Raw genomic sequence first — 14,121 nt, forward strand, 5'->3', positions numbered from 1 at the left:
GTTCTCTTTTTCTCCCTCGTTCTCGCTCTGTCTCTCTTGCTCTCTTCTCTTCTCTTATTCTGTATATGTTTCTCTCTAATCCTCCCACTCTCTTTTATTCTCTTCTTCTCTCTTTCCATATGCCTCATTATTTGCACTTCATGGGTGTATTTGTTTGTATTATATTTTCAGTCTCACACTTCTGTCAGTCTCATTTGATGTTATTCACACTCTGTTTTACTCATTACTGTTATTCTCAGCTTTTACTCCCCTCCTTTCTAATTGTCTCCATATTTTATTTCACCTTTATTTAACCAGGTAGGCCAGTTGAGACAAGTTCTCATTTACAACTGCGACCTGGCCAAGATAAAGCAAAGCAGTGCGACACAAACAACAACACAGAGTTACACATAAACAAACGTACAGTCAATAACACAATAGAAAAATCTATGTACAGTATGTGCAGATGTAGTAAGATTAGGAAGGTAAGGCAATAAATAGGCCATAATGCTAAATTGTAATTATTTCGCCACTAACACTCGTGTGTTAATGTGCAGATGATGATGTTCAAGTAGAGATACCGGGGTGCAAAAGAGCCAAAAAATAAATAACAATATGGGGATGAGGTGCGGTGATCGGTAAGCTGCTCTGATAGCTGATGCTTGAAGTTAGTGAGGGAGATATGAGTCTCCAGCTTCAGTGATTTATGCAATTCGTTCCAGTCATTGGCAGCAGAGAACTGGAAGGAGATGCGGCCAATGGAGATGTTGGCTTTGGGGATTACCAGTGAAATATACCTGCTGGAGCACGTGCTTTGGGTGGGTGTTGCTATGGTGACCAGTGAGCTAAGGCAGGGCTTTACCTAGCAAAGACTTGACCTGGAGCCAGTGGGTTTGGCGACGAATGTGTAGCGAGGGCCAACCAACGAGAGCATATAGGTCACAGTGGTGGGTAGTATACGGGGCTTTGGTTACAAAACGGATGGCGCTGTGATAGACTACATCCAATTTTCTGAGTAGAGTATTGGAGGCTATTTTGTAAATGACATCGCCGAAGTCAAGGATTGGTAGGATAGTCAGTTTTAAGAGGGTATGTTTGGCAGCATGAGTGAAGGAGGCTTTGTTGCGAAATAGGATGCCGATTCTAGATTTAATTTTGGATTGGAGATGCTTAATGTGAGTCTGGAAGGAGAGTTTACAGTCTAACCAGACACCTAGGTATTTGGAGTTGTCCACATATTCTAAGTCAGAACCGTCCAGAGTAATGATGCTAGTTGGACGGGCAGGTGTGGGCAGCAATCGGTTGAAGAGCATGCATTTAGTTTTACTAGCATTTAAGAGCAGTTGGATGCCACGGAAGGAGTCTTGTATGGCATTGAAGCTCGTTTGGAGGTTTGTTAACACAGTATAGTATTAACACATGTATTTCCACATGTACAGTGAGGGAAAAAAGTATTTGATCCCCTGCTGATTTTGTACGTTTGCCCACTGACAAAGAAATTATCAGTCTATCATTTTAATGGTAGGTTTATTCGAACAGTGAGAGACAGAATAACAACAAAAAAATCCAGAAAACCGCATGTCAAAAATGTTATAAATTGATTTGCATTTTAATGAGGGAAATAAGTATTTGACCCCCTCTGCAAAACATGACTTAGTACTTGGTGGCAAAACCCTTGTTGGCAATCACAGAGGTCAGACGTTTCTTGTAGTTGGTCACCAGGTTTGCACACATCTCAGGAGGGATTGTGTCTCACTCCTCTTTGCAGATCTTCTCCAAGTCATTAAGGTTTCAAGGCTGACGTTTGGCAACTCGATCATTCAGCTCCCTCCCCAGATTTTCTATGGGATTAAAGTCTGGAGACTGGCTAGGCCACTCCAGGACCTTAATGTGCTTCTTCTTGACCCACTCCTTTGTTGCCTTGGCCGTGTGTTTTGGGTCATTGTCATGTTGGAATACCATCCAAGACCCATTTTCAATGCCCTGGCTGAGGGAAGGAGGTTCTCACACAAAATTTGACAGTACATGGCCCCGTCCATCATCCCTTTGATGCGGTGAAGTTGTCCTGTCCCCTTAGCAGAAAAACACCCCCAAAGCATAATGTTTCCACCTCCATGTTTGACAGTGGGGATGGTGTTCTTAGGGTCATAGGCAGCATTCCTCTTCCTCCAAACACGGCGAGTTGAGTTGATGCCAAAGAGCTCCATTCTGGTCTCATCTGACCACAACACTTTCACCCAGTTGTCCAATGAATCATTCAGATGTTCATTGGCAAACTTCAGACGGGCATGTATATGTGCTTTCTTGAGCAGGGGGACCTTGCGGGCGCTGCAGGATTTCAGTCCTTCTCGGCGTGGTGTGTTACCAATTGTTTTCATGGTGACTATGGTTCCAGCTGCCTTGAGATCATTGACAAGATCCTCCCGTGTAGTTCTGGGCTGATTCCTCACCGTTGTCATGATCATTGCAACTCCACGAGGTGGAATCTTGCATGGAGCCCCAGGCAGAGGGAGACTTGACAGTTCTTTTGTGTTTCTTCCATTTGCGAATAATCGCACCAACTGTTGTCACCTTCTCACCAAGCTGCTTAGCGATGGTCTTGTAGCCCATTCCAGCCTTGTGTAGGTCTACAATCTTGTCCCTGACATCCTTGGAGAGCTCTTTGGTCTTGGCCATGGTGAAGAGTTTGGATTCTGATTGATTGATTGCTTTTGTGGACAGGTGTCTTTTATACAGGTAACAAACTGAGATTAGGAGCACTCCCTTTAAGAGTGTGCTCCTAATCTCAGCTCGTTACCTGTATAAAAGACACCTGGTAGCCAGAAATCTTTCTGATTGAGAGGGGGTCAAATACTTATTTCCCTCATTAAAATGCAAATCAATTAATAACATTTTTGACATGCGTTTTTCTGGATTTTTTTGTTGTTATTCTGTCTCTCACTGTTCAAATAAACCTACCATTAAAATTATAGACTGATCATTTCTTTGTCAGTGGGCAAACGTACAAAATCAGCAGGAGATCAAATACTTTTTTCCCTCACTGTATACTGAAGGGTGTCGTCTGCGTAGAGGTGGATCAGAGAATTACCAGCAGCAAGAGCGACATCATTGATGTATACAGAGAGAGAGTCCGCCCTAGAATTGAAACCTGTGGCACCCCCATAGAGACCGCCAGAGGACCGGACAACAGGCCCTCTGATTTGACACACCGAACTCTATCTGAGAAGTAGTTGGTGATCCAGGCGAGGCAGTCATTTGAGAAACCAAGGCTATTGAGTCTGCCGATAAGAATGCGGTGATTGACAAAGTCGAAAGCTTTTGCCAGGTCAATGAAGACGGCTGCACAGTACTGTCTTTTATTGATGGCGGTTATGATATCATTTCGGACCTTGAGCGTGGCTGAGGTGCACTCATGACCAGCTCGGAAACCAGATAGCATAGTGGAGAAGGTACGGTGGGATTCGAAATGGTCATTGATCTGTTTGTTAACTTGGCTTTCGAGGACTTTGGAAAGGCAAGGCAGGATGGATACAGGTCTGTAACAGTTTGGGTCTAGAGTGTCTCCCCCTTTGAAGAGGGGGATGACCGCATCAGCTTTCCAATCTTTAGGTAACACAGACGATGCAAAGCCTGTTCAACCTCTCCTTTGTAACAAGGGGTTGCAACAATTTCGGCAGATCATTTTAGAAAGAGTGGGTCCGGTCCATATTGTCTAGCCCAGCTGATTTGTAGGGGTCCAGATTTTGCAGCTCTTTCAGAACATCAGCTATCTGGATTTGGGTGAAAGAAAAGGGGTGGGGGGCTTGGGCAAGTTGCTGCGGGGGGTGGAGAGCTATTGGCCGGGGTAGGGGTAGCCAGGTGGAAAGCATGGCCAGCCGTAGAAAAAATGCTTATTGAATTAATCGATTATCAAGGATTTATCGGTGGTGACAGTGTTTCCTAGCCTCAGTGTAGTGGGCAGCTGAGAGGAGGTGCTCTTATTCTCCATGGACTTTACAGTGTCCCAAAACTTTTTGGAATTAGTGCTACAGGATGCAAATTTCTGTTTGAAAAAGCTAGCCTTAGCTTTCCTAACTGACTGTGTGTATTGGTTCCTAACTTCCCTGGGATAGGACATGGGGACAGTGATGGCTTTGGCCTCCGGGGTATAGGGCTGCCACTCATTAGGCACTGATCTCAAGGGGGAGTCGATGGAGCACAGGTGACTGAGATTCAGAGTGACAGCAGAGAGTGGCAGGGAAAGAAGGCAGGGGAGAGAGACCTATTTTGTTATGGGGAGCTCAATTTGTGTGTCGAGTCATCAGCATCTCAAAACCGTTCACCAATTTCCCTGTGTTTTCCCTTTTGGACTTTTCATTTATGACTTGATGCTGTCAATGGGTCTCTGGATGTTCTGAAAGCGTCAGTCTATACTCAGCAGCAACCCTACTGGTTCAATGATTAGTGATGAATGTTTAACTAATTAACCAATCAGTTGTTGAACCCTCTCTCTCTCCATCTTGCTCTCTCTTCCCCATCTCTATCACTCTCTTCCGATCTCTCTCTTCTTGCTCTTTCCATCTCGCTCTCTTTCCATCTCGCGCTCTTTCCGTCTCGCGCTCTCTCGCTCCCCCCCATCTCGCGCGCTCTCTCTCCCCCCCTCTCGTCCGCTCTCTCTCCCCCCTCTCGCGCACCCTCTCTCTCCCCCCCTCGTGCGCTCTCTCCCCCCTCTCGCGCGCTCTCTCTCCCCCCTCTCGCGCGCTCTCTCTCCCCCCTCTCGCGCGCTCTCTCTCCCCCCTCTCGCGCTCTCTCTCCCCCTCTCGCGCTCTCTCCTTTCCCCTCGCGCGCTCTCTCCTTTCCCCTCTCGCGCGCGCTCTCTCCTTTCCCCTCTCGCGCGCTCTCTCCTTTCCCCTCTCGCGCTCTCTCTCCTTTCCCCTCTCGCGCGCTCTCTCCTTTCCCCTCGCGCGTGCTCTCCCCCCTCGCGCGCTCTCTCTCCCCCCTCGCGCTCTCTCTCTCCCCGTCTCTCGCGCTCCCTCTCTCCCCGTCTCTCGCGCTCTCTCTCTCCCCGTCTCTCGCGCTCTCTCTCTCCCCGTCTCACTCGCTCTTTCCCCGTCTCTCTCGCTTTCTCTCCCCGTCTCGCTCGCTCGCTCTCTCGCTCTCTCTCTCCCATCACGCTCTCTCGCTCTCTTCCACCGTTTCTCTCTTTCCCCCGTCTCGCACGCTCTCTCTTTCCCCGCGTCTCGCACGCTCTCTCTTTCCCCGCGTCTCGCTCGCTCTCTCTTTCCCCGCGTCTCGCTCGCTCTCTCTCTCTCCCCCGTCTCGCGCTCTCTCTCCCCCGTCTCACGCTCTCTCTCCCCCGTCTCGCACGTGCTCTCGCTCCCCTTCTCCTCGCTCCCCTTCTCCTCTCTCTCTCTCTCTCTCTCTCTCTCTCTCTCTCTCTCTCTCTCTCTCGCTCTCTCTCTCTTGACATTTAAGTGTCAGACAAGCACCAGTTCAAGAACGAGCCGGTGTTTTACCGTTTCCGCTACGATGACGGCACCTACAAGGCCAGGAGCGAGATGGAGGACATCATGTCAAAGGTATCTATCTATCTGTGTTGGTGTCAATTCCATTTCAATTCAGTCAAATCAGGAAGGAAACTTAAATTCACATTTTATTCAATGCTTTTTTTTTTTACCTTTGCAATTGGACTTCCAGTTTACTTTCTGAATTGTCTGAATTTAAATGGAATTGACCCCAACCCTGTTTATATACACTGCTCAAAAAAATAAAGGGAACACTTAAACAACACAATGTAACTCCAAGTCAATCACACTTCTGTGAAATCAAACTGTCCACTTAGGAAGCAACACTGATTGACAATACATTTCACATGCTGTTGTGCAAATGGAATAGACAACAGGTGGAAATTATAGGCAATTAGCAAGACACCCCCAATAAAGGAGTGGTTCTGCAGGTGGGGACCACAGACCACTTCTCAGTTCCTATGCTTCCTGGCTGATGTTTTGGTCACTTTTGAATGCTGGCGGTGCTTTCACTCTAGTGGTAGCATGAGACGGAGTCTACAACCCACACAAGTGGCTCAGGTAGTGCAGTTCATCCAGGATGGCACATCAATGCGAGCTGTGGCAAGAAGGTTTGCTGTGTCTGTCAGCGTAGTGTCCAGAGCATGGAGGCGCTACCAGGAGACAGGCCAGTACATCAGGAGACGTGGAGGAGGCCGTAGGAGGGCAACAACTTAGCAGCAGGACCGCTACCGCCGCCTTTGTGCGAGGAGGAGCAGGAGAAGCACTGCCAGAGCCCTGCAAAATGACCTCCAGCAGGCCACAAATGTGCATGTGTCTGCTCAAACGGTCAGAAACAGACTCCATGAGGGTGGTATGAGGGCCCGACGTCCACAGGTGGGGGTTGTGCTTACAGCCCAACACCGTGCAGGACGTTTGGCATTTGCCAGAGAACACCAAGATTGGCAAATTCGCCACTGGCGCCCTGTGCTCTTCACAGATGAAAGCAGGTTCACACTGAGCACGTGACAGACGTGACAGAGTCTGGAGACGCCGTGGAGAATGTTCTGCTGCCTGCAACATCCTCCAGCATGACCGGCTTGGCGGTGGGTCAGTCATGGTGTGGGGTGGCATTTCTTTGGGGGGCCGCACAGCCCTCCATGTGCTCGCCAGAGGTATCCTGACTGCCATTAGGTACTGAGATGAGATCCTCAGACCCCTTGTGAGACCATATGCTGGTATGGTTGGCCCTGGGTTCCTCCTAATGCAAGACAATGCTAGACCTCATGTGGCTGGAGTGTGTCAGCAGTTCCTGCAAGAGGAAGGCATTGATGCTATGGACTGGCCCGCCCGTTCCCCAGACCTGAATCCAATTGAGCACATCTGGGACATCATGTCTCGCTCTGTCCACCAACGCCACGTTGCACCACAGACTGTCCAGGAGTTGGCGGATGCTTTAGTCCAGGTCTGGGAGGAGATCCCTCAGGAGACCATCCGGCACCTTATCAGGCGCATGCCCAGGCGTTGTAGGGAGGTCATACAGGCACGTGGAGGCCACACACACTACTGGGCCTCATTTTGACTTGTTTTAAGGACATTACATCAAAGTTGGATCAGCCTGTAGTGTGGTCTTCCACTTTAATTTTGAGTGTGACTCCAAATCCAGACCTCCATGGGTTGATACATTGTATTTCCATTGATTATTTTTGTGTGATTTTGTTGTCAGCATATTCAACTATGTAAAGAAAAAAGTATTTAATACGATTATTTCTTTCATTCAGATCTAGGATGTGTTGTTTAAGTGTTCCCTTTGTTTTTTTGAGCAGTATATCAAGATGAAAAACAGCAAGAGCGCTTGTTTGCACCAAAGCCATAAATAAATAGGCATCTGAAAAGTAGTTGTGGAATGTAGGACTTGGGGAGGGCAAGAGCTGTTACGAGATCAGAACTTAAGTGATGTCTGAACACATCTGACTGACTCATGTTTTGTTGCGCAAACTATCAGTAAGAAGTCAACTTCCACCAGGTGTCTCTAGCCAACATCCTACAGCACTGCTTCTGCTTTTGGACTCTCAGGGGAATCCTGACTTCTTCTTAAGTCAAATGTTCACCAAGTCATGCATTGATGTCAATCGGAGACAAGGTCAAATTTGACTTAAATAGAAGTTAGAGTTTGCCCCTGATTTTGAGGGTTGCCTGTTGAGGATACAATGACTCAAAACTTGTTTTCTCTCTACTTCTCGTAGGGCGTAAGGCTTTACTGTCGTCTGCACAGCCTGTATACCCCTGTCGCCAAGTAGGTATCCCTCCTCCTCCTCCCCTCCTACTCTTCCCCCATTTCTTCTCCTTTCTACCTCCGCCTCTTCCTCCTCCTACCCCTCTTTCTCTGCCTACTCTTTGTTTCTTCCTTCTCATCTCTCTTCTTCCCCATGTCCATCTTATCCCTCTTCCTTCTTCCACACACACATATATATACACACACACACACACTGCTTCGGTCCTACCGCTGCCTCTCCCTCTCCCTCTGGGGCATTGATTGTTGTCGCCAGGGCGTCTGTCTCACACTTAACAGAATGGGTTTGGGAAAATGTCACACTGATAAAAATATGTCGGTCACCCTGTCATTATGTAACAATGTTGGACCCATTTGGTATTTACAGTGCAGTTTAGTGAAAACAAATCTGCCAGTTCAGAATGCCAACCGTTGACTGGCAAGGTACAAGGTTTTAAGAAGACAGATTTTGGTTTGCCAAAAGGTTTAGTGTGACGACTAACCACGAACCCGAGGTTGTATGGTCGTATAGAGGGTGCTACACTGTGGCTTAACATTACATTTGGGTCAATTTGTCATCGTTCACATAATAGGGCCTTGCAGAAACACCCTGTACTTAGTCACCACAGTGAGATTTATGAGCAAACACAATGTCGACGGTTTCCGCCCGTCACGTGCCAACCAACCACATCCTTTCAGTGCTTCCTGAATCGCTTATTCTTTTTCTTACACTAAGGGTCTAGTTTAGATGGTAGGACTTGTCCCTAACTACCAAAACCGGCCTGCGAGTTGAACAATAAATGCTTCTCATGGAATGGCATGCTTTGAGCACTAGCGAAAAGTGCTATTAGCAATGAATGAATGACAGACATTTTATTTTTGTGTCAAATCGCCAATTGGCAACCCATCCCTTATGGGATTAATTGACACATAAACAAACATTACAATAATTCACTATGGTAATTAAACAATCATTCATCTTCCGGCTTTCTCTGCATTGCGCATCGCATCAAGAGTAAAACAAAAAAATCTATCTAAAAATCTATACATAATTTTTTTTATTTAACCTTTATTTAACTAGGCAAGTCAGTTAAGTACAAATTCTTATTTACAATGACGGCCTACACTGGCCAAACCCGGACGACTGGGCCAATTGTGCGCCGCCCTATGGGACTCCCAATCACGGCCGGTTGTGATACAGCCTGGATTTGAACCAGGGTGTCTGTAGTGACACCCCTAGCACTGAGAGGCAGTGCCTTAGACCCCTGCACCGCTAGTAAATAAGGTTATCCAAACAATAATTACATCCATAGAGCAGTAAAATAATATACATACATACATATATATATATATATATATACTGCTCAAAAAAATAAAGGGAACACTTAAACAACACAATGTAACTCCAAGTCAATCACACTTCTGTGAAATCAAACTGTCCACTTAGGAAGCAACACTGATTGACAATAAATTTCACATGCTGTTGTGCAAATGGAATAGACAACAGGTGGAAATTATAGGCAATTAGCAAAACACCCCCAATAAAGGAGTGGTTCTGCAGGTGGGGACCACAGACCACTTCTCAGTTCCTATGCTTCCTGGCTGATGTTTTGGTCACTTTTGAATGCTGGCGGTGCTTTCACTCTAGTGGTAGCATGAGACGGAGTCTACAACCCACACAAGTGGCTCAGGTAGTGCAGTTCATCCAGGATGGCACATCAATGCGAGCTGTGGCAAGAAGGTTTGCTGTGTCTGTCAGCGTAGTGTCCAGAGCATGGAGGCGCTACCAGGAGACAGGCCAGTACATCAGGAGACGTGGAGGAGGCCGTAGGAGGGCAACAACTCAGCAGCAGGACCGCTACCTCCGCCTTTGTGCAAGGAGGAGCAGGAGAAGCACTGCCAGAGCCCTGCAAAATGACCTCCAGCAGGCCACAAATGTGCATGTGTCTGCTCAAACGGTCAGAAATAGACTCCATGAGGGTGGTATGAGGGCCTGACGTCCACAGGTGGGGGTTGTGCTTACAGCCCAACACCGTGCAGGACGTTTGGCATTTGCCAGAGAACACCAAGATTGGCAAATTCGCCACTGGCGCCCTGTGCTCTTCACAGATGAAAGCAGGTTCACACTGAGCACGTGACAGACGTGACAGAGTCTGGAGACGCTGTGGAGAACGTTCTGCTGCCTGCAACATCCTCCAGCATGACCGGTTTGGCGGTGGGTCAGTCATGGTGTGGGGTGGCATTTCTATGGGGGGCCGCACAGCCCTCCATGTGCTCGCCAGAGGTAGCCTGACTGCCATTAGGTACCGAGATGAGGTCCTCAGACCCCTTGCGAGACCATATGCTGGTGCGGTTGGCCCTGGGTTCCTCCTAATGCAAGACAATGCTAGACCTCATGTGGCTGGAGTGTGTCAGCAGTTCCTGCAAGAGGAAGGCATTGATGCTATGGACTGGCCCGCCCGTTCCCCAGACCTGAATCCAATTGAGCACATCTGTGACATCATGTCTCGCTCCATCCACCAACGCCACGTTGCACCACAGACTGTCCAGGAGTTGGCGGATGCTTTAGTCCAGGTCTGGGAGGAGATCCCTCAGGAGACCATCCACCACCTTATCAGGAGCATGCCCAGGCATTGTAGGGAGGTCATACAGGCACGTGGAGGCCACACACACTACTGAGCCTCATTTTGACTTGTTTTAAGGACATTACATCAAAGTTGTATCAGCCTGTAGTGTGGTTTTCCACTTTAATTTTGAGTGTGACTCCAAATCCAGACCTCCATGGGTTGATAAATTGTATTTCCATTGATTATTTTTGTGTGATTTTGTTGTCAGCACATTCGACTATGTAAAGAAAAAAGTATTTAATAAGATTATTTCTTTCATTCAGATCTAGGATGTGTTGTTTAAGTGTTCCCTTAATTTTTTTGAGCAGTGTATATATATATATATATATATATATATATATATATATATGTGTATGTGTGTATGTATATATATATATATATATATACTGTGTACAGACAGACACTGAGACACTTGGACAGACAGACACTGAGACACTTGGACAGACAGACACTTAGACAGACGCAGAGGCGCTCGGACACTTAGACAGACGCAGAGGCGCTCGGACACTTAGACAGACGCAGAGGCGCTCGGACACTTACAGTGGGGGAAAAAATTATTTGATCCCCTGCTGATTTTGTACGTTTGCCCACTGATAAAGAAAGGATCAGTCTATAATTTTAATGGTAGGTTTATTTGAACAGTGAGAGACAGAATAACAACAAAAATATCCAGAAAAACGCATGTCAAAAATGTTATAAATTGATTTGCATTTTAATGAGGGAAATAAGTATTTGACCCCCTCTCAATCAGAAAGATTTCTGGCTCCCAGGTGTCTTTTATACAGGTAACGAGCTGAGATTAGGAGCACACTCTTAAAGGGAGTGCTCCTAATCACCTTGTTACCTGTATAAAAGACACCTGTCCACAAAAGCAATCAATCAATCAATCAATCAGATTACAAACTCTCCACCATGGCCAAGACCAAAGAGCTCTCCAAGGATGTTCGGGACAAGATTGTAGACCTACACAAGGCTGGAATGGGCTACAAGACCATCGCCAAGCAGCTTGGTGAGAAGGTGACAACATTTGGTGTGATTATTCACAAATGGAAGAAACACAAAAGAACTGTCAATATCCCTCGGCCTGGGGCGCCATGCAAGATCTCACCTCGTGGGGTTGCAATGATCATGAGAACGGTGAGGAATCAGCCCAGAACTACACAGGAGGATCTTGTCAATGATCTCAAGGCAGCTGGAACCATAGTCACCAAGATAAGAATTGGTAACACACTACATTTTTTTACATTTACATTTTAGTCATTTAGCAGACGCTCTTATCCAGAGCGACTTACAAATTGGAGCATTCACCTATAATATCCAGTGGAACAACTTACAATAGTGCATCTAAATCTTTTAAGGGGGGGGTTAGAAGGATTACTTTATCCTATCCCAGGTATTCCTTGAAGAGGTGGGGTTTCAGGTGTCTCCGGAAGGTGGTGATTGACTCCGCTGTCCTGGCGTCGTGAGGGAGCTTGTTCCACCATTGGGGTGCCAGAGCAGCGAACAGTTTTGACTGGGCTGAGCGGGAACTGTGCTTCCTCAGAGGTAGGGAGGCGAGCAGGCCAGAGGTGGATGAACGGAGTGCCCTTGTTTGGGTGTAGGGCCTGATCAGAGCCTGAAGGTACGGAGGTGCCGTTCCCCTCACAGCTCCGTAGGCAAGCACCATGGTCTTGTAGCGGATGCGAGCTTCGACTGGAAGCCAGTGGAGAGAGCGGAGGAGCGGGGTGACGTGAGAGAACTTGGGAAGGTTGAACACCAGACGGGCTGCGGCGTTCTGGATGAGTTGTAGGGGTTTAATGGCACAGGCAGGGAGCCCAGCCAACAGCGAGTTGCAATAATCCAGACGGGAGATGACAAGTGCCTTGATTAGGACCTGCGCCGCTTCCTGTGTGAGGCAGGGTCGTACTCTGCGAATGTTGTAGAGCATGAACCTACAGGATCGGGTCACCGCCTTGATGTTGGTGGAGAACGACAGGGTGTTGTCCAGGGTCACGCCAAGGCTCTTAGCACTCTGGGAGGAGGACACAAGGGAGTTGTCAACCGTGATGGCGAGATCATGGAACGGGCAGTCCTTCCCCGGGAGGAAGAGCAGCTCCGTCTTGCCGAGGTTCAGCTTGAGGTGGTGATCCGTCATCCACACTGATATGTCTGCCAGACATGCAGAGATGCGATTCGCCACCTGGTTGTCAGAAGGGGGAAAGGAGAAGATTAATTGTGTGTCATCTGCATAGCAATGATATGAGAGACCATGTGAGGATGTGACAGAGCCAAGTGACTTGGTGTATAGCGAGAATAGGAGTGGGCCAAGAACAGAGCCCTGGGGGACACCAGTGGTGAGAGCGCGTGGTGCGGAGACAGATTCTCGCCACGCCACCTGGTAGGAGCGACCTGTCAGGTAGGACGCAATCCAAGCGTGCGCGGTGCCGGAGATGCCCAGCTCGGAGAGGGTGGAGAGGAGGATCTGATGTTTCACGGTATCAAAGGCAGCAGATAGGTCTAGAAGGATGAGAGCAGAGGAGAGAGAGTTAGCTTTAGCAGTGCGGAGAGCCTCCGTGACACAGAGAAGAGCAGTCTCAGTTGAATGCCCAGTCTTGAAACCTGACTGATTAGGATCAAGAAGGTCATTCTGAGAGAGATCGCAAGAGAGCTGGCCAAGGACGGCGCGTTCAAGAGTTTTGGAGAGAAAGGAAAGAAGGGATACTGGTCTGTAGTTGTTGACATCGGAGGGATCGAGTGTAGGTTTTTTTCAGAAGGGGTGCAACTCTCGCTCTCTTGAAGACGGAAGGGACGTAGCCAGCGGTCAAGGATGCGTTGATGAGCGAGGTGAGGTAGGGGAGAAGGTCTCCGGAAATGGTCTGGAGAAGAGAGTAGGGGATAGGGTGAAGTGGGCATGTTGTTGGGCGGCCGGCCGTCACAAGACGCGAGATTTCATCTGGAGAGAGAGGGGAGAAAGAGGTCAAAGCACAGGGTAGGGCAGTGTGAGCAGGACCAGCAGTGTCGTTTGACTTAGCAAACGAGGATCGGATGTCGTCAACCTTCTTTTCAAAATGGTTGACGAAGTCATCCGCAGAGAGGGAGGAGGGGGGGGGGGAGGGGGAGGAGGACTGAAATCCTGCAGCTCCCGCAAGGTCCCCCTGCTCAAGAATACATATACATGCCCGTCTGACGTTTGGCAGTGAACATCTGAATGATTTAGAGGACAACTGGGTGAAAGTGTTGTGGTCAGATGAGACTAAATTGAGCTCTTTGGCATCAACTCAACTCGCCGTGTTTGGAGGAGGAGGAATGCTGCCTATGACCCCAAGAACACCATCTCCACCATCAAACATGGAGGTGGAAACATGCTTTGGGGGTGTTTTTCTGCTAAGGGGACAGGACAACTTCACCGCATCAAAGGGACGATGGATGGGGCCATGTACCGTCAAATCTTGTGTGAGAACATCCTTCCCTCAGCCAGGGCATTGAAAATGGGTCGTGGATGGGTATTCCAGCATGACAATGACCCAAAACACAAGGCCAAGGCAACAAAGGAGTGGCTCAAGAAGAAGTACATTAAGGTCCTGGAGTGGCCTAGCCAGTCTCCAGCCCTTAATCCCTTAGAAAATCTGTGGAGTGAGCTGAAGGTTCGAGTTGCCAAACGTCAGCCTCGAAACCTTAATGATTTGGAGAAGATCTGCAAAGAGGAGTGGGACAAAATCCCTCCTGAGATGTATGCAAACCTGGTGGCCAACTACCAGAAACGTCTGACCTCTGTGATTGC

At 48.1% G+C, this 14,121-nt stretch overlaps 1 protein-coding gene across 2 annotated transcripts in view; it reads left to right on the forward strand.

The window, feature by feature from the left end:
- The window catches only part of LOC106566945 (phosphatidylinositol 3,4,5-trisphosphate-dependent Rac exchanger 1 protein), a 148,805-nt gene that overhangs the window by 72,422 nt on the left and 62,262 nt on the right, over positions 1-14,121 (forward strand). For both annotated transcript variants that reach the window (XM_014135621.2, XM_014135623.2), the window contains 2 exons: positions 5,434-5,537; positions 7,709-7,758. In XM_014135621.2, the coding sequence (XP_013991096.2) occupies positions 5,434-5,537; positions 7,709-7,758 (154 nt within the window). The remainder of the gene's footprint in view (positions 1-5,433; positions 5,538-7,708; positions 7,759-14,121) is intronic.

Source organism: Salmo salar, chromosome ssa13, assembly GCF_905237065.1.
Source record: "Salmo salar chromosome ssa13, Ssal_v3.1, whole genome shotgun sequence".
In the NCBI taxonomy this organism is placed as follows: Eukaryota; Metazoa; Chordata; class Actinopteri; order Salmoniformes; family Salmonidae; genus Salmo; species Salmo salar.